Raw genomic sequence first — 17,879 nt, forward strand, 5'->3', positions numbered from 1 at the left:
TATCACTGATCATGCAGTAGATATAGATGCCAATATAAGCGTACAGGAACACCAGAGAACGGGTACAGCCTCATGCAAATCGCTCCTCATAATAGTCCAGGGCAGGCCCGCCCACAGAAATGTGCACACTCACTGCAGCCCGCAACGCAGCTGCCATATCTTCAGGCCCGCACCCCACCACAGCCAATCTGTCACCAGGCGAGGCATCCGCTACAAAGGATCCCACAATCGCATGCAGATCCGGGCGACACCGGATGACTTTGTCTGCCAGCCACGGTCGACGCTCATCGATAGAGCTGCTAGAAGACGATTCCGACATCACCGGCATCTTTTCATCCTGCGTCACTTCAAAGATCTCGCCTTTTGTTGAGGAGATTTTACGCTGGACACAGCAGCAGGCCTTGTTCATAGGAGCACTACCAGCCGGCGTTGAGCACTTGCAGCCCGTGTTGTAGAGCTCAACCTTGCAGGCTTGCTCCAAAATAGCAAGCTCAGCATCGAATTGCTGGAATCGAGCAGGTTTCGCAGAAGACCACAGGAAGCTCACTTTTGACCGATCCAGACTTTCACTGCCAAGTTCGCTCTGAACCAGACTCATAGCAAGCGGCAGCGTGTAGGAAATGCCAGAGCCACCGGTACAAAATAAGACGCGGTCAAAGACAGACAGCTTGTCAATGTGGCCATACGGTCCCTCAACGGTGGCAATCAAGTCGCGCTTTCCATATAGCGAAGCACCGGCAACATCCCGCGTGAAGGAGTTGTATGCGTCGAAAGCAAAGATCATCGGCGTATCGCTATCCACATAAAGATTGCTGATGGTGAACGGATGGGATTGCAATTGCCTGACTTCAGGTAGCGACAAGAAGACGTGCGATCCTGGTTCCCACTTGAAACCTGGACGCAAGAGGGAAAGCTTGATGCTGCCGTCCGCAGAGCAATGCACTCTGGCCTTGTGCTGCCTGAACGAGCGATTGTACCAGACTGTGCGAACGAATCGAATGAGACGATCAGCTACCCAGAGGACAATGACTGCGATCGAAAAGCCCTCGCAACGGTAGTTGTGCAAGTACAAGAAGGCAATAGACAGGATCATGCTAGTAACGTGCAGCATGTAGAACCATTCATAGTGTCGTTCCCGGAATTGCTTCAGGCTGCTTACCAGAATGATTGTCCAAAACGCCATACTAATCCAACCCATGCTCTGGTCATTGTTGCCGAGGTAGTAGACATAATTTTGAGCGTACATGGACTTGATAGAGATCCACGTGTGAACCCAGGCTTCGATGATGGTGACGAGCCCGACAACGCGGTGATGGATGTTGAGCTTGTCATGGCTCAGGCCAACAAGCTTGCCAAGTGGGTTGCTCTTAATGGAGAGCAGAAACAACAGTGGCATGTTGGCCATGGAGATCCAGCCAACACGTTTGTATAACTCCTTGTATGGCGTTGCAAGGGAGCAGTTCCATAAACAAAAGAAGAACTGTGCAGCAATAAAGAGGAGAGACACAGCCAAGTGACCGTTGGAAGGCAAAGTAAAACCAAACACCCGAAGCTGCCGAAGCGTGATCCGACGAATCAGACGAATAGGGCCAGAGAGCTTTGATTGTCGCGGCCGAACAAGAATGTCGATCCAGTGCGTGCCAATGAAGAAGAACATCACAGCAGCCAAAAAGACACCATACTGAAACGTCGTTTGCTTGTTGTACTTGAGCAACACGGCCGACTTGAGTGGATCATGATTGGAGCCCATATTTCGAAAGTGCCCGGACCAGAAGTAGAATAGAAAGGGAAGGCCGAGGGAGGGTGCCCGGTGTTTGTGAAAGGCTTCTTACTGGAAGTCCTCGTCTCTCGCGTCCGCAAACATAGTCAAGAAGGACCGGCCCTTGCTGTCTTGTAGTTCTGCTCGCTCAAGAAAAGGCCGCAGCTTTGTCCTCGTCCAGGTCGCATGTCTGGCTGTTGCGGTCGTAAATGCCTCATCCGTGGGCGCGCTTTGATCGTCGCAAGATTCCCAACGACTCAGCCTCCCTCTGGATCTTACCCAGTCTCAGTCTGCTGCTTGCGGGAGGCAGACGGCCAGCTGACGACCTCTCTGTTTGTCCTCCGGCTTCTCCCTGCTGAATACTCGCTCAATACTGATTGAGGCTAGATGTGACTGCTTTGTCAGGAATAGCCGAGATCTAGAACTAGATCTATTGCTCGACAAGCTGAGTCAGCTCTACTTCCTCAAGTACTGGAGTATCGAAGCAGCTGCACCTTCTATGTGCCCAGAGGGGAATATCTATAGGCTCGTCTGATGAGCCCTGCAGATGTCAGTTCGCAGCGCTCGCGTGGACAAATACCTTCGGCAGAGACAGAGACTACTCCTCTTCTCAATGGCTCTCCTCGAACAGAAGAGTCAGCTACAGCTAGAGGCATTTCGTCGCGACGTCTCGCGCTCACCATCGCTGCCATCTCGTGTGGTACCTTCCTCGCTGCCTTTGATTTGACGATTGTTGCTGCAATTTGGCCAACTATTGGAGCCGAGTTCAACAGCTTGAATCAAATGGCGTATGTCGCCGTTGCGTATCATCTGTCAAACACTGCTTTTCAACCGCTCTACGGACGCTTGAGTGACATCTTTGGTCGCAAACAGTGTCTATTATTTGCCAATGCCGTCTTTGGTATAGGAACTCTTGGATGTGCGCTAAGTAGGAACTTGGGGTCTCTCGTCTTGTCACGCCTCGTTGCTGGCATTGGCGGCGGCGGTCTCAACGTCGTGAGTGTCATCATCCTCTCAGATCTTGTCCCAGTACGCCGACGAGGCATATTTCAAGGTCTGATGAACATCATCTTTGGCTCTGGCAGTGCTCTGGGTGCGCCAATCGGTGGCCTCATTGCAGACAGTGCTGCTGGCTGGCGATGGGCTTTTGGCATACAGCTGCCCATCATTGTCCTTTCAATGTTTATGATTTGGCGCCTCATCGTCGTCAAGGACCCTATGCACGATACGACTGCTACGTGGCAAGCGCGTGTGCGGCGAATAGACTTCATTGGCTCCGCAATGCTTGTTTCTGCCATCAGCTGTCTGATCATTGGTCTCAACATTGGAGGCAACATGGTGGCATGGCGTTCACCTATCCCTTTGTCACTCATGGCAGGCTTCGTCATCTTTGCCATTGCATTCATTTTGGTGGAAAAGAATGTTGCTTCAGATCCCATCCTGGCTGTCCGACTCATGCATGCTCGCACACCGATACTCACCTCGATTTGCAATTTCTTTTCGACAACAGGCTACTTCATCTTGCTGTTCCAGCTGCCACTCTTTTACCGGGCTACCATGCATTTGTCTGCATCTGGTGCTGGACAGCGGTTGATTCCAGGCGCAGTAGCCGGAAGCAGTGGATCGTTGGCCATTGGCTTCTTGATGACATATCATGGCAGCTACTATCGATTCATGCTGATTTGCTCGGGGCTCTTGATGCTAGGCACGACGTATGTCTATTCACTCGATACGCACAGCAGTCTGTTTGCACAATATACAGTCTTGATTCCATGTGGAATTGGGTACGGAGGGTTTCTCACTACAACACTGATTGCTCTGCTCACAAATACACGCTCTGAGGAAATGGCATCTGCAACGGGCATGAGCTATTTATTCCGAGCTGTTGGTTCAATTGTTGGTATTTCAGCATCGAGCAATATTCTCAACACATTGCTTGGTTCTCGCTTGACGCCGGTTGTGGGACGAAAGTTGACGGAAATGATCAAGCGGGATGCCAATGTTATCTGGACACTCAAGAAGCATGAGCGAAATGTAGTTCTTGGTGTTTATGTTGGGTGCATGCATGTTTTGTTTGCAACGGCCATAGTGCTGAGTGTCTTGACTTTTCTATGTGCTATTGCAGTCGAAAGAAAGTCCCTCAAGGAGGAGGACGCCGTCTTGGCAGACCCTAGTTGTGGTGAGCCAGCACTTTGACCAGGAAGACAAGGACTTTCAGATGGATGAATTTCAGGGGCTTGCAAATTCGACGTTTCACACTCATTGGTCCATTCGAGACACCTCAATCTGACTGCGAAGAGCCTGATGCTGATCGAATCTATACTACATTGAGCATCCAAAAATAAGAACGTCTACGTCCAGCAGATCGAGACGAGCTTGAGCATCGACAAAATCGTATTAATTATATTCCCCAAATTGTGTGTGCCCAGTTTGCTTTGCATGGGCTTGCGCTTCCTTCTCGCCCTTCAAGGCCTTACTACATTGGTTACACCGTAACGCAAAGTCAGCAGTGTCGGTAAAGTAATGCCGTCTCCTCAGTTCATCCACCAAGGACTGAGCTGCCTTCTCAATCACTGGCTGCTCAGCCTTTGAGAATTGTGTTTGATCCATGTCTGGCGGTGCATTGGCAAAAGGTGACAAGGCAAGCGCGTCGTAATGAATACCCGAGTAGACGATGAAGATGAGCTGCTCGAAATCCTCGCCGTAGCGATAAACTTTGCCAGTCTTGCAGTCGATATTGGCCACCTGCACTCCAAAGTACTGGGAAAGGATCTGAATCTCGATTTCTCCACCCCAAGTGTCTGCTCTGTTCATCTTGGCGCAGTAGGCATTCCGGCTCATGCCAAGGACAGCGTCAGAGTACGTATCGGGGTCATCTTGGATCGTTTGTGCAATGATGGCACGCATCTCTTCCATTGCATCGATGGAACGCATACACAGGTAGCCTAGCGCACGGAAAAGACATGAGTTGTCATCTGGCTGCACACGAAGTACAAGTGAGCCACGACCCGGGACGGCCACTTCGGGAGCGTCATCGTCGTTTTGCGGCTTCTTGATCGATTCTACGGCAGCTGGTGCTGGCGATGTTGCCTTTTGGGCAAAACTACTGCTTGCAAAGGCTTGTGTCTCAGGTTTGTCAGACTTGATCAAGTCTATGAGTAGCGAAGTGCCTGACCGGATACCGAGCGATGAGAGACTTTGGTCGAGGGAACCTTCCAGCAATTTTGGCGGAAAGCCTTCTTTGAGCGTGAAGACAGAGCCGGCCAAGTCAAACGTGGTTGCAGCGAGTTGACGAAGATCTGCCAAGGAAGCAGTGTCCTCTGCAACGACGACCTGCCTGGACGGTGGGCCTTCCGCAGGCTTGAACTGTAGTCTGAGCTTCATTGTGTTGAGCTAGCTGAAGCTCGAGTTTGTGCGAGGCGACTAGGATGTGAAGCAGCAGGCAAGTACTATAGCAGGTCCTATTTCGTATAGAGTATAGAGTATACACTGTAGCAATACGCGTCTGATATGAAGTCAAACACGCGGGCAGCCACGTGGGCGGTGTCCGGGCCCGCCGTGTCGAGATGGTGCAGCAGAGGCTGGTCACGGGTAGTGAGTACTAGTGACTGTGTGGGTGATTAGGTGCCATAGTCATGCTGATGCTGATGCTGTCTGTGGCTGGCCTGTATCATGCTGTATATACTCTCAGCAGCATGATCTATGGCAAGTCAGTCGAAATAATCGTGTGCGCTCTTGTCTCACCTCTCCCGGTTAAGACCACACAAGTAACCCAACCCACCAAACACAACCACCACACACTTCCATCCATCCCTGCACGAACCCTCGTTCAAAGACCACGCAGGCCCGCATTCTAGAGCTATCCCCGGTCCATCCTCGCATCACATATACACCGTCTTGTCTTGTAGCAGCAACGCACAACCACTCCCTCGGGCGATGCAATGACAAGCGCAATACACCGATCGCCCGCACGGCGCAGGCCAGGCTCGACACAGCTCTCGGCAAAACAGATTGACGAGCTCCTCAAGGAGTCGCAAGCACTCGGCTCGACTCTCCGCAAAGAGCGACGCACAAGCGACCCTGCTACGACCTTAGCGCATCCAGCCGGCAGAGCCTATGCTGCAGAGCTGAAGACGGCGCCCGTGCCCGAATCCGTGCGCATATTGCAGGAGCTTGTTGATTCGGAAGCAACATACCTCAGCGAGCTCAGAGCACTCAAGCAGACAGTTGTTGCGCCGAAGCGCCGGTCACAAGTATTCGTATCTACGGTGAGCGGCGTACCAACCTCACCCGTCCGCCCAAAGATCGCCCGACCCCTTGACCTCGAGCAGCACTTGCGCAATCCCATGCTGCCAGATCACCTCGAACGCTCCTTCCGGTGCATCGAGGGCATGGTGAATGCCCATACCTGCCTGCTTCAGATGTTTGAAGGTGCACGGAGTGAATATGAACTACTCTCTCATCTTCTCTCTGCCTTCAACTCTCTTCTTTCTTTATACAAAACTTTCACTTCCAGCCTGCCGCACTTGTCGCAGCAGCTCAGGGAATCGACCGACAATGGGCTCGGCGCCTATTCTCGCTTTCTAGCGCCGATGCAGCGCGCGGTGCGGTACGAACTTCTCTTGCGCAGACTACAGGGCGTCCTGATTGCGGAAAACGCCTCGGCAGAGTATCAGCATCTCACTGCAAAGACACTACGAACGAGCGAATTCTTTTGCAGACAGCTCGAGCAATCACAAAGCGAAGAGCAGGATCACATCTACCTCCAAGCCCTCTGCACCATCCTCGAAATACAACCAAATGGTCGAAAGCTCATTTTTGAGGGTGCCGTTGATGTATTGCCGCTCAGCAGCAAGAAGCCATGCAAGCTCGGCTACGTCTGTCTCTTGTCTGACGGTAGTCTCTTTTGGGCTGAGCAGCGTGAGCCCAATGCAAAAGCTTGGCAGACAGAGCAGCTCAAGCGCGTTGAGGAAGGAGGCTATCTAGATCTCATCATCTACTCTGAGCACATCAAAAGTGGCAAAGTCAAGGAAGTCAAACGGGCGCTCGGATTTCCTTCTGTGCGGACGAGCTCTATCAACGGAGGAAATACCTCTCCTAGTAAGACGCCTTCAATCAGCTCACGAACAAGCTCACCCTCAAAAACGCACAAACGCAATTCCCTTAGTTCGCTCTTCTTTTCATCCGGTGCAAGCAAGCTGGACTTCAAACAGTACGAATCCAAGCCGATGCCTGTCCGGCAAGCGACTGGCGACCTTGTGGAGGACTGGCTGGCAGTTGGCCGACAGCTCGCCGTCAAGACGCACGTCAGCAAGCGCCAGTCGATGTACGGCATCGACCTCGCGCAGCTTGAGGATAAGATGCGTGACCATGAGCCGTATGGGCCAAGACTCCATACAGCGCCCCCGACTAGAAGTGGTCATTGGATATAAATGTAGCTCATGTACAAGACCTATACATAATGTAAAATCAGCTTCGTGACTGGCTTTTGTCTGTCCAAGATTTTTAAAATTTGACGGCGAATAAGCAGCGACGACCAAGAAGGCCTTGTCGATATCTAGCAGGGGCAAGTAGAAGGGCAGCGGGCGGTCGAGGCAAATTTGACCATGCCGGAGGACGCTACACATACAAATGGAAATACAGAGCCAATCGTGCAGGATGGCCCCGCAGAGGTCAGTGGGCCGACTGCGGAAGAGCACAAGGCAGAGGGCAACACATTTTACAAGGCCGGCAAGTATGCACTCGCCGTACAGTCCTACACGAAGGCACTGGATCAAGGTCCCAATGCTGCGATACTAGGAAATCGTGCTGCGGCATCCATGCTGCTTGGCGACTTCCAAAGAGCGCTACAAGACTCCTTGGAGGCCGATGCACTGGCGCCTGGTGTTCCCAAGACGCAGAGCAGAATCGCCCAGGCACAAGCACAGCTACAGCTCGTTCACCAAGCAGAACAATTCATCGAGCAAAAGAATCCGGGTATGAGCTTGCATCTGCTTGACCGCCTGCAAAAATCCCTTGCGCCCTCAGCAACCATTCCGAGACTTTGGCAGCGATTGCGGGGCGAAGCGCTCTTTCAGCGGGGCGATATCGAACAAGCTGGTAAATACGCTTCTGACATTCTGCGTTATGACCGCAGGGATGTCGATGCGTTGGTGCTGCGGGGTCGCATGATGTACATCCAAGGCGATACCCAAACGGCCATCAATCACTTCCAGGAAGCCCTGCGTCTCGACCCAGACAAGACAATCGCACGAACACTCTTTAAGCGGGCAAAAGCACTCGAAGCTGCAAAATCTGCTGGTAATGCCAAGTTCAAGCTTGGCAAGATGGCGGAAGCAGAGGGGCTCTTCACAGAGGCTCTAGCTATAGACGAGGAAAACAGGGGCACAAATGCAAAGCTCTACAGCAACAGAGCGACCTGTCGATTGCGCTTAAAGAAGTACGACGCGGCGCTGGAAGATTGCGACAAAGCAGTCGCCTTGGACCCTGCCTACCAAAAGCCGCTTGTAACGAGGGCCAAAATCTTCATGGCCCAGGAAAAGTACCAAGAAGCCGTTGATATACTCAAGGAAGCCTCAGAGTCAAGTCCCAATGACGAGACGCTCGAACGAGAACTCCGTGCTGCAGAGCTCGAGCTGGCCAAGTCGAAGCGCAAAAACTACTACAAAATTCTCGGCATTGAAAAGGATGCCAGCGACTCTGAAATCAAAAAGGCGTACCGCAAAGCAGCCCTCATCAATCACCCGGACAAGAACCCAGATGATCCAGAAGCAGAGGCACGGTTCAAGGATGTTGGTGAAGCGTATGCCATCTTGTCGGATGCTGATAAGAAGTATCAGTATGATTCTGGCGCAGACCTCGAACAAGGCGGCATGGGCGGCATGGGTGGTGGCATGGGCGGCATGGACCCGAATGACATCTTCCGCATGTTTGCTCAGCAGCAGGGCGGTGGCGGTGGCTTTGGGGGCTTTGCCGGTCATGGACGCGGACATGGCGGTGGTCATGGATACCATGGATTCTAAGCATCTGCAGCATACTGATAGAATTAGACGATGCACGCCTCTACATCCGGCTCGCGCCCATCATACCTTCCCACCCCTTGACACCAGGTCGTTTGCACACATCCAGACAAAGACCGAGTACCTCGCGCGTGTCGCGTGGGTCAATGATGCCATCGTCCAATCCACTCGCTGACGTTCTGTAGACATTTGAATCGCGTTCGACACCTTGTCTAAAGACCTCTTCGCGCTTGAGTACCTCCGACTCGTCAATTTTGTTGCCGCGTGAAGCTGCACTTGAACGCGCAATAGAGGACAAGACACCCGCGAGCTGCGAGGAGCCCATCACCGAGCAGCGACTATTGGGCCATGACAACAAGAAGCGTGGATTATAGGAGCGACCACACATGGCGTAATTGCCTGCACCGTAGCTTGCGCCACAGACAACACTGATGTGAGGCACGCGAGACGCTACAATGGCGGCAACGAAGCGAGATCCTGCTTTAATCAGACCTGAAGATTCAGACTTTGAACCGACCATGAATCCAGTAACATTGTGCATGAAGATAATGGGAATAGAACGTTGATTGCAGAGATGGATGAATTGCGTGCCCTTGAGCGACTCTGCCAGATGAATGACTCCATTGTTGTTGCCAATAATACCAACCTTGTGTCCCTGAAGTTCTGCAAAGGCACATGGCAAGTTGACACCATACAGTGGTTTGAAGAGCGTCATACGCGAGTCATCGACAATCCGAGCAAAGACTTGCACAATATCGAAAGGCACCTTGAGGTTGGTGCTGACCAGGCCCAGAAGCTCCTCCGGGTCGTGACGAGGCGGAAGATAGGGCGCAACAGGCTTGAGAGGCATGTTGATTTTGGTTGTTTGAAGCATCAGACACCATTCGCGAGCCTTGGCAATGCCGTCAAACTCATCATCTGCAAGTTGGTCACTCAAGCCTGATACCTTCGAATGCATCTCTGCACCACCAAGGGCCTCCGCTGTGATTTTCTCGCCAGTCGCCATCTCAACAAGGGGCGGTCCGCCGAGGAAGACTTGAGCTTGCTTGTCGACGAAGATGGTGTGGGAGGACAAACCCGGCTGGTAGGCGCCTCCAGCGGTGCCGGAGCCAAACACGATTGAGCATGATGAATTGCCAGCCAGTGAGTGTGTCACTAGATCACGGAAGATCTTGCCTCCTGGGTGAAAGATCTCAAATTGGTTGGGCAAGAAGACACCGGCCGATTGTACTAGTGCAATGACGGGTAGGCTGTTCTCTGTTGCAATCTCCATGATGCGAAACTGTTTAGCGATCATGCTCTTTGACCAGGCACCGCCATTGATGGTAGGTAAATGCGCGACAATCATGCATTGAATGCCTGCGACGGTGCCAATGCCCGTCACCAGGTTTGCGCATGTCGTGTCTTGTCCTGCGTCTTCTTGGAAGCCCTTGAATGGCAGCAGCTCCAAGAACTGCGCCTCTTCATCTAGTAAGAGATTGATACGGTCCCGGGCCAAGAGCATACCACGGCCTATATGTCGGTCTTTGTAGGACTCTGATCCCTGCTGGCGCGTTGCCTCTGTATTGACGCGCAATTCCTCGAGCAGACCTTCCCATGCGGCCAAGTTGTTCTGATACTCCTCTGATGTTTTGATGACTGTACTCGGACATACGGTCAGCTGGTCTGCGCTCATATCTGCAGATGCACAGTGCACAGGCCTCCTCTGCTTGTAACCCCCTGCAGCTGAGATTGAAGCTGAAGGACAGTGAGGGTGCTGCCTTGTCGCCTTTTCTGTGTGGGGAAGCATTCAGATGCCACATCCACACGTCGGCAACTCCCGACACACTTGCGCACAGCGGCCTACACTACCGCCGCCATTGGAGACCAGTAAGAGGGTTTCATGAGACAGGGAATCGCCTTGAAGAGCTTGCATCGGTTTACCGCCGTCGTTACTCTGGCATTCTCCTTGCTGCAGATGGGCGTCGCCCAGTCCTGATTCGGAGCTGTTCCTCCATCTGAACGGCAAGAGTCACGGAGCGCCTTCGGCAGCGACACCCCACACTCAGGCGACACAACAGCTCGCAGAAAGTACAATTGCAAGAGGCCCGGCCCTCGTCCTCGTCAAAGGATCACTGCCTTCCCTTCGTAAGACAATAGATGGTGCAAGCACAGCAGCCGAAGTATGTGGCCAGGCCTCTCGAGAGCCCTAGCATAGGGCGCATCATCATCGCCAACCGTGCAGAGATTGCTTCGCGCGTCGTTCGGACTTGCAAGCTGCTGAGCATCACTTCTATTGCTATCTACTCCAAGCAAGATGCCAGGAGCAGCTACTGGCGAGAAGCGGATGAAAGCTACTACATTGGCGATCTGGAGAAGGACGGCAACGCTTACATCAATCCCCGGAAGCTTGTCGAGATTGCCTTGGAGATGAAAGCTGATGGTGTGCACCCAGGATATGGTTACCTCTCTGAAAATGCTGCATTCGCAAACATGGTCGAGGAAGCTGGGCTCATCTGGATTGGGCCCAAAGGCGAGACAATCGATATCCTCGGTGACAAAGCTGCATGCAAGCAGTTTCTGCGCGAAAGGGCTGGTGGTCGTGTTCCACTCATTCCTGGCATGGTCTCTCGGTCTCAAGACCCAGAAATGCTGCGTAAGGAGGCCTCTGGTATCGGCTACCCTGTGCTCCTTAAGGCCAGTGCAGGTGGCGGCGGCAAAGGCATGCGCATTGTCGAGTCTGACGCCGATTTCGACAGTGCTCTTTCCATGGCCAAATCTGAGGCAAAGCGTTCCTTTGGCTCAGACGATATGCTTCTCGAGAAGTACATCGCCCAAGGTAAGCACGTCGAGGTGCAGATGTTTGGCGACTCGCACGGTAACTGTCGCATCTTTGGCGACAGAGAATGCTCTGTTCAAAGACGACACCAAAAAGTCATTGAGGAAGCACCTGCTATCGTCTCTGATGCACTGAAGAACACCATGCAAACAGCTGCTCGTGAGATCGCCCGGGCCACAAATTACAGAGGAGCAGGTACTGTCGAGTTCATCGTCGATGTGCTCGACCAAAAGGCCTACTTTTTGGAGGTCAATACGCGCATTCAGGTAGAGCACAGCATCACCGAGGAAGTCTACGGCATCGACCTTGTCGCTCTTCAAATCTTTGTTGCCACAGGAGGAGCGCTCACAGATATCCCTGAAATGCAACTCCAAGGTCACGCTATCGAGATGCGGCTTTACGCCGAGGATCCGTACGAGAACTTCCTCCCACAGAAGGGCCTCGTCACGCTGTTTCGAGAATCAAAAATCCCTGCTCGATACGAGTCTAGTGTGCAGACGGGTGATGCGGTGACCATCAATTTCGACCCCATGATTTGCAAGGTCATTGTATGGGCAGGTGATCGGCGACAGTGCATCCTCAAATCTGGCCAAGTGCTCGGCTCGACAGTCTGCCTCGGTTTGCAAACCAACCAAGCCTTCATGATTAAGTGCATGGAGCAAGCTGCATTCCGTGACTCATCCTACACGACTGGGTTCATTGCTGAGCATCTGGCCGCGCTGACCAAACGTGCAGACGAACGCACAGGTGCTATTGCGTCGAGTGTCTTGCTTCGAGCGCTTCGTCCAGCACCAAGGGAAGCGGCTCGCTTGACGACTAACCCTCCCGAACTCATCATCGGTCCTACCAAGGGTCGTTACTGTATCAGCAAGCCAAGCAGTCGCACTGCCACGAGAGACAATTACTCACTCCAATCCTGGGTCGTGCAGGATGTTGAGCCCGACACCAGCAAGGCATTGAATGTCGAGGGCGCTAAACTTGTTCAGGCCTTCTACGGCAGCATGAAGGCTCGGCATGATGAACAGACCTGTCATGTCCTGGTCTCTGACTTGCATCATGCACCAATGCAATACGATCCCAGTGTACGCGTTGTGTCTGCCCGTATCACGCTGCAAAACAAGGCCACCTTGTACTTGGCTACAGTCAGGACAACAAACGGCGTCACGCATGTGCATCTCGACGGCTTCGGCAGCTTCCAGCGACGATCTGCCTTGGTAGGCTTCGGCGAACTTGACTCTCGCGCGAGTGGCGTGCGGGGCGCGACTGGTTCCGGCTATGCAGCGCCGATGCCTTGCAAGATTGTGCGCATCGAATGCAAGAATGGGCAGGCGGTCAAAGCAGGCCAAGGCTTGCTCGTCATTGAGTCAATGAAGACGGAAGTCAGAATCCTCGCGAGAGAGGATGGTATCGCGACAATTCTAGTCAAGGAAGGTGACTTGATTGAGGAGGGTATTCAATTGGCAGATGTCAAGAAGGAGTAAGGATAGAAAGCGCTCAGTAGGTTTGACAATTTTCATATCACTATTGCCGAAGTATTCAGCAGCGGAAGCACGTCCAGAGCAGTTGACCTTTGAGAGGCTTTCCTTGCTGGGAAACAGTTCCCTATCCTAGATGACACTATCATCTCCTTCATATTCTACTGTTATCTACTTACTGAAACCCTTATATGGCTCACTGCCCCTGAAACATGTTGTCGTGAACGATCATCTACAAAGAGCTACGCTTCTTTACCACATCATTGGCCATATCTCTCAACTCCACCTTGCGCACCTTGCCCGACCCAGTCTTTGGGAAGTCATCAGCAAGACCTTCTTTGCCCATGATAAAGATATGTGCCGGTACTTTGTAGCGAGCCATGCGTTCGCGAGCAAAGTTTTGAATGTCCTCAAGTGTTGGATCAGGCTTGCCTGGTAGCACTTTGATGAATGCACCGACCACATCGCCGTATCGTTCGCTGTGAACAGCCACCACTGAGACGTCGCTAATGCTGGGATGCGCCGCAAGTTGATCTTCAACTTCAGATGGACTGATGTTCTCGCCGCCTCGAATGATGGTATCCTTGATGCGTCCAGGGATGCTGAGGTAGCCTTCATTGTCCATTAGACCGATATCACCCGTCTTCATGAAAACAGTGCCATTCTCGTCTGTCTCCAGGCACGCCTCCGTCGCCTTGGGATCGTTCCAGTAGCATTTTTGCAAGAGGTAGCCAGCGACGTAAACCTCGCCGGGTGTGCCCCTTGGAACAATCTTTCCCGATTCGTCGACAACCTTGAGTGTCGTCCAAGGCATACACGTGCCAACAGTCGTGGTTCGCTTCTCCATTGGATCATCGGCAGAGGACATGAATGAGCCAGGACTTGTTTCTGTCATGCCGTAGGTGATGGTCAAGTTGGAGATGTGCAAGTGTTTGTGAATACGAGACATGATGCCTGCATTGACCACGGTCCCAGCTGCGATACCTGTTCGAAGAGATTTGAGATCGAAGGACTCCTTCTCAAGCAGCTCAAGCTCAGTGATGAACATGGTTGGCACACCATGCAGTGCGGTGCAACGGTATTTTTGCACGCATTCGAGAACGGATCGTGCGTTGAATACTTCTGTTGGATACACGACTGCAGTAGCATGTGTGAATGCAGCCAGATTGCCCAGGACAAGGCCGAAGCAGTGAAAAAGTGGTACAGGCACACACAATATGTCCTGCTCTGTGAGTTTCATCCGGTCACCAATGAAACGGCCATTATTGAGAATATTTCGGTGCGTCAGACACGCAGGCTTTGGGGCTGATGTAGTGCCGCTTGTGAATTGAATGTTGACAATGTCGTTGCAGTCAAGTTGGATGGCTTTGACATCGAGACTGCTGCTCCGACCTTCTTCGAGCACATCAGAGAAGACTGGCATGCCCTCTGTCGCCTGACCCACTTTTGGAAGTAGTACCAAGGGCAAATTGAGCTCTTTTCGAAGGAGCTCTATGTGTGACTTGAATGAACGCTCACCCAGAGTCAGCGCAATGACCAGCATTTTGACGTCAACGCCGAGGATGGCCCTTAGAAGCTCGTGCTCGGTATACTGCGGATTGCACACTACCAAGATGGCTCCTACTTTTGCAGTACCGTAGAGCATGACGACATACTCAATACAATTGCCGGCAAAGATGGCAACTCGGTCTCCGCGACCGACACCACGCTGCGAGAGAGATCGAGCCAGGACGTCTGATTCATGGTCGAGTTGTGCAAAAGTCAGCCGCTTGTCCTGCCAGTGGGAGATGACAGCAGTCCTGCTCCCATGGCGCGCTGCTGTCCTGCGCAAGTTGTCACCCAGTGTCTCTTCAAGCAAGGCTGGTTCGTAGCCTCCGTGCACGATAGACAATTGAGTAAGGTGCGACCCGACTTGGGCCAGACGGTCTGCCATTGTAGATGAGTCTCAGGACTCTCGAAAGTCTCAGAAGATGGTAAACAGCAAGCACAGAAGGTCAGACGGGGACACGCCCTTATGTTTGCATGCAGGTCGCGCTCTTCCCCGGATTTTGTCGCCTGTCGCCGGGATTGCCGCCAACCTCCGCCGGCAAAAGTCGAACTCTGGCAGCGGCACGAAAGAGCTGCTTTAAGAGCATAGATACCTGCTCCTCCGCCCCTCATACTTCCACTGGACATAATCACAGACAAGTATGCTCAGCAAAGGCAGTGAGACTATCGGGACCCTCGTGCCTTTCGCGGACCCCCTATGGATGACCACACTCGACTCGCCCTACTTCAACGACTCCCACCGCCGTCTGTCCAAGTACCTGCGCAGGTATGTCGACGAAGAATTGTCGCCCTATTGCTCAGACTGGGAGGAAGCGTCTGCCGTGCCTGATGCAGTGCAGAAGCGTTTCGCCGAAGTTGGATGCACGGCCGCATGTGTCTACCCGCTCGCAAAAGGATACATGGATGGCATTACGCTGCCAGCTGGCATCCCAGCCAATGAATGGGACGCGTTCCATGATTTTGTGCTGATTGATGAGCTGATGCGTTGCGGCTACCTAGGTGTTTGCTGGGCCCTTGCAACAGGCAACATCATCGGGTGCCCACCACTCGTCAATTTCGGGTCCGAGGCACTCAAGCGCGAGTTGCTCCCCAAGATTCTCAAGGGCGACAAGCGTATTTGTCTTGGTGTGACAGAGCCAGGAGCAGGCTCCGATGTGGCCAACATTGCAACGACTGCGCGTCGAGAGGGTGACTTTTTCATTGTGAATGGCTCCAAGAAGTGGATCACGAATGCCGTGTACAGCGATTATGTGACGGCAGCTGTGCGTACGGGTGGACCTGGCGCTGGTGGAATTTCCTGCCTGATTATCCCCTTGGACTTGCCTGGCGTTGAGCGACGCAAGTTGCAAAACTCTGGTGTTGCGAGTTCAGGCAGTACATTGATTGACTTTGAGGATGTCAAGGTGCCCGTCAAGTACCTTGTTGGCAAGGAGAACCAGGGCTTCAAGATCTTCTTGAGCAACTTCAACCACGAGCGTCTTTGTAAGTGCTTCTTGCCGCATGGCCATCTCACTAATATCTACAGGGTTGAGTATCCAGGCACTGAGAATGTCGCGCATCTGTATTGAAGATGCATACGGCCACGCCAACAAGCGCAAGACATTCGGCAAGCACTTGATTGAGCAGCCCATCATTCGTGATAAATTCACACACATGGGTCGGCTGGTTGAAGCACTGCAAGCACAGCTCGAGTCGCTGTACTACCACCTGAACCGCAACTACTCTGATGCTGACTTGGCTGGTATGACGGCACTGTGCAAGGTCAATGCAAGTGTGTGCTTGGAGTATGTCAACCGGGAGTGCCAGCAGGTGTTTGGCGGCCTGGGCTACCAGCGTGGTACCCTTGCCGGCGGCCGTGTTGAGCAAATCAGCCGCGACCTGCGCGTGATTGTGATTGGGGGTGGTTCGTATGAGATTATGTCTGACTTGGCAATGAAGCAGCAGATTAAGATTATGGATGGACGCCAGCCGCGGGATGTGAAGGATGCGATTCCTGCGAAGCTGTAGGCTGTAGCTGTATACTGTTTGTATCTTCTTGTTCATGTCCAACACAGAGCCACAGACAGAGAGAGACTCAAGACGCGAGAAAGTGCAGCCATCTGAATGCCAATTGGACAAAGCAGTCACGTATATGCACAGAGATGAGAGGAGGGAGCCTTGTACATGACTGATGAGAGTACGGCTGACTGCGCTGGGGCCATCCTGCTGCTGACTATTGAAGACATGCCAGTTCCATGTAAATGTTCGTTGTTGCTGTGACTGTCGCTTCGAGTCAACAAATTTCTGCGCGCGGGAAATGGAGAAGAGAGAGAGCGAGAGAGAGAGCACAAGAGACAAGCAAGAGCACGCAGAGAGAGCAGAGCCAACAATCACCCATCAACCATGAGCAGTATGTAACATTCACCCTCTTGTCCCTCTCGTCCTGCCCTGCACGCTCCATCTACCAAGCGAGATTCATTGAGCAACCAGGCACAACGGACAAAGAGAGAGACAACCCAGTCAACCATGAAACACACAAGCTAACCACCCCTAGCATTCGAACGTGAGGTTGTCATCGACGCCAAGGGTCACCTGCTCGGTCGCCTCGCCTCAACTGTGGCCAAGCAGCTCCTCAACGGCCAGAAGATCGTCGTCGTCCGATGCGAGGACATCAACATCTCTGGTGAATTCTTCCGCAACAAGTTGAAGTACCTCGCCTACCTCCGCAAGGGCTGCCGATACAACCCAGCCCGGGGTCAGTTCCACTTCAGGGCGCCCTCCCGCATCCTATACAAGGCCATCCGTGGTCAGATCCCTCACAAGACTGCCCGTGGTATGGCTGCGCTCGAGAGGCTCAAGGTCTTCGAGGGTATCCCGCCGCCCTTCGACAAGGTCAAGCGTATGGTCGTACCTCAGGCTCTGCGTGTCTTGCGTTTGAAGCCAGGACGCAAGTACTGCACCGTTGGCCGTCTCTCTCACGAAGTTGGATGGAGGTACGCCGATGTTGTCTCGAAGCTCGAGGAGCGCAGGAAGGTCAAGTCAGCGGCTGCCTATGCCATCAAGAAGGCCAAGATCACCAAGGTCGACAACATCAAGAAGGCCTCTGCCATCAACGAGAAGCTCGCTCAGTTCGGTTACTAGGTTTCTTCCAAAGCGAGGACATACACACACACACTTAGGGCGAGTATAGAGACTTGCCTGCCTTGCTTGTAGCCTTCTCATCCACTGGACGCAAGTCTTTGCATCGACACAAATCCATCCATTCCTAGCTGCTCCATCCT

The 17,879-nt window shown here is 52.8% G+C and overlaps 10 protein-coding genes across 10 annotated transcripts; 6 read left to right on the forward strand and 4 right to left on the reverse strand.

Moving 5' to 3' along the window:
• Position 1: 1 nt before the first annotated feature.
• BCR37DRAFT_37661 (uncharacterized protein) lies at positions 2-2,022 on the reverse strand. Its single transcript, XM_040868631.1, has one exon. The coding sequence runs from the start codon at positions 1,748-1,750 to the stop codon at positions 71-73; it is 1,680 nt and encodes a 559-aa protein (XP_040725262.1). The 5' UTR covers positions 1,751-2,022; the 3' UTR covers positions 2-70.
• Positions 2,023-4,056, forward strand: BCR37DRAFT_38900 (putative MFS multidrug transporter). The gene has a single exon (XM_040870685.1). The coding sequence runs from the start codon at positions 2,294-2,296 to the stop codon at positions 3,953-3,955; it is 1,662 nt and encodes a 553-aa protein (XP_040725263.1). The 5' UTR covers positions 2,023-2,293; the 3' UTR covers positions 3,956-4,056.
• Positions 4,057-4,156: 100 nt separating this feature from the next.
• Positions 4,157-5,143, reverse strand: BCR37DRAFT_402793 (uncharacterized protein; the record flags this gene model as incomplete). Its single annotated transcript, XM_040871937.1, has 2 exons — positions 4,157-4,821; positions 4,867-5,143. 2 exons carry the CDS (start codon positions 5,141-5,143, stop codon positions 4,157-4,159), a joined length of 942 nt encoding a protein of 313 aa, XP_040725264.1.
• Positions 5,144-5,458: 315 nt separating this feature from the next.
• On the forward strand, positions 5,459-7,299 carry BCR37DRAFT_37412 (uncharacterized protein). The gene has a single exon (XM_040868364.1). The coding sequence runs from the start codon at positions 5,701-5,703 to the stop codon at positions 7,189-7,191; it is 1,491 nt and encodes a 496-aa protein (XP_040725265.1). The 5' UTR covers positions 5,459-5,700; the 3' UTR covers positions 7,192-7,299.
• A 1-nt stretch (position 7,300) lies between these two features.
• On the forward strand, positions 7,301-9,004 carry BCR37DRAFT_39383 (cysteine string protein). Its single transcript, XM_040871366.1, has one exon. It carries the CDS (start codon positions 7,366-7,368, stop codon positions 8,779-8,781), a length of 1,416 nt encoding a protein of 471 aa, XP_040725266.1. The 5' UTR covers positions 7,301-7,365; the 3' UTR covers positions 8,782-9,004.
• BCR37DRAFT_393169 (carboxyl transferase) lies at positions 8,822-10,453 on the reverse strand (the record flags this gene model as incomplete). Its single annotated transcript, XM_040871262.1, has 1 exon — positions 8,822-10,453. One exon carries the CDS (start codon positions 10,451-10,453, stop codon positions 8,822-8,824), a length of 1,632 nt encoding a protein of 543 aa, XP_040725267.1.
• A 376-nt stretch (positions 10,454-10,829) lies between these two features.
• Positions 10,830-13,249, forward strand: BCR37DRAFT_380072 (carbamoyl-phosphate synthase L chain, ATP binding domain-containing protein). The gene has a single exon (XM_040869416.1). It carries the CDS (start codon positions 10,918-10,920, stop codon positions 13,075-13,077), a length of 2,160 nt encoding a protein of 719 aa, XP_040725268.1. The 5' UTR covers positions 10,830-10,917; the 3' UTR covers positions 13,078-13,249.
• A 54-nt stretch (positions 13,250-13,303) lies between these two features.
• BCR37DRAFT_402797 (uncharacterized protein) lies at positions 13,304-15,004 on the reverse strand (the record flags this gene model as incomplete). The annotated part of the gene is made up of 1 exon (XM_040871938.1): positions 13,304-15,004. One exon carries the CDS (start codon positions 15,002-15,004, stop codon positions 13,304-13,306), a length of 1,701 nt encoding a protein of 566 aa, XP_040725269.1.
• Positions 15,005-15,190: 186 nt separating this feature from the next.
• On the forward strand, positions 15,191-16,703 carry BCR37DRAFT_380077 (acyl-CoA dehydrogenase/oxidase). The gene is made up of 2 exons (XM_040869417.1): positions 15,191-16,101; positions 16,145-16,703. Exons 1-2 carry the CDS (start codon positions 15,261-15,263, stop codon positions 16,624-16,626), a joined length of 1,323 nt encoding a protein of 440 aa, XP_040725270.1. The 5' UTR covers positions 15,191-15,260; the 3' UTR covers positions 16,627-16,703.
• Positions 16,704-16,933: 230 nt separating this feature from the next.
• BCR37DRAFT_380080 (60S ribosomal protein L13/L16) lies at positions 16,934-17,854 on the forward strand. Its single transcript, XM_040869418.1, has 2 exons — positions 16,934-17,008; positions 17,153-17,854. Exons 1-2 carry the CDS (start codon positions 17,002-17,004, stop codon positions 17,737-17,739), a joined length of 594 nt encoding a protein of 197 aa, XP_040725271.1. The 5' UTR covers positions 16,934-17,001; the 3' UTR covers positions 17,740-17,854.
• The last annotated feature ends 25 nt before the right edge of the window (positions 17,855-17,879 follow it).

Source organism: Protomyces lactucae-debilis (assembly GCF_002105105.1).
Source record: "Protomyces lactucae-debilis strain 12-1054 chromosome Unknown BCR37scaffold_10, whole genome shotgun sequence".
In the NCBI taxonomy this organism is placed as follows: domain Eukaryota; kingdom Fungi; phylum Ascomycota; class Taphrinomycetes; order Taphrinales; family Protomycetaceae; genus Protomyces; species Protomyces lactucae-debilis.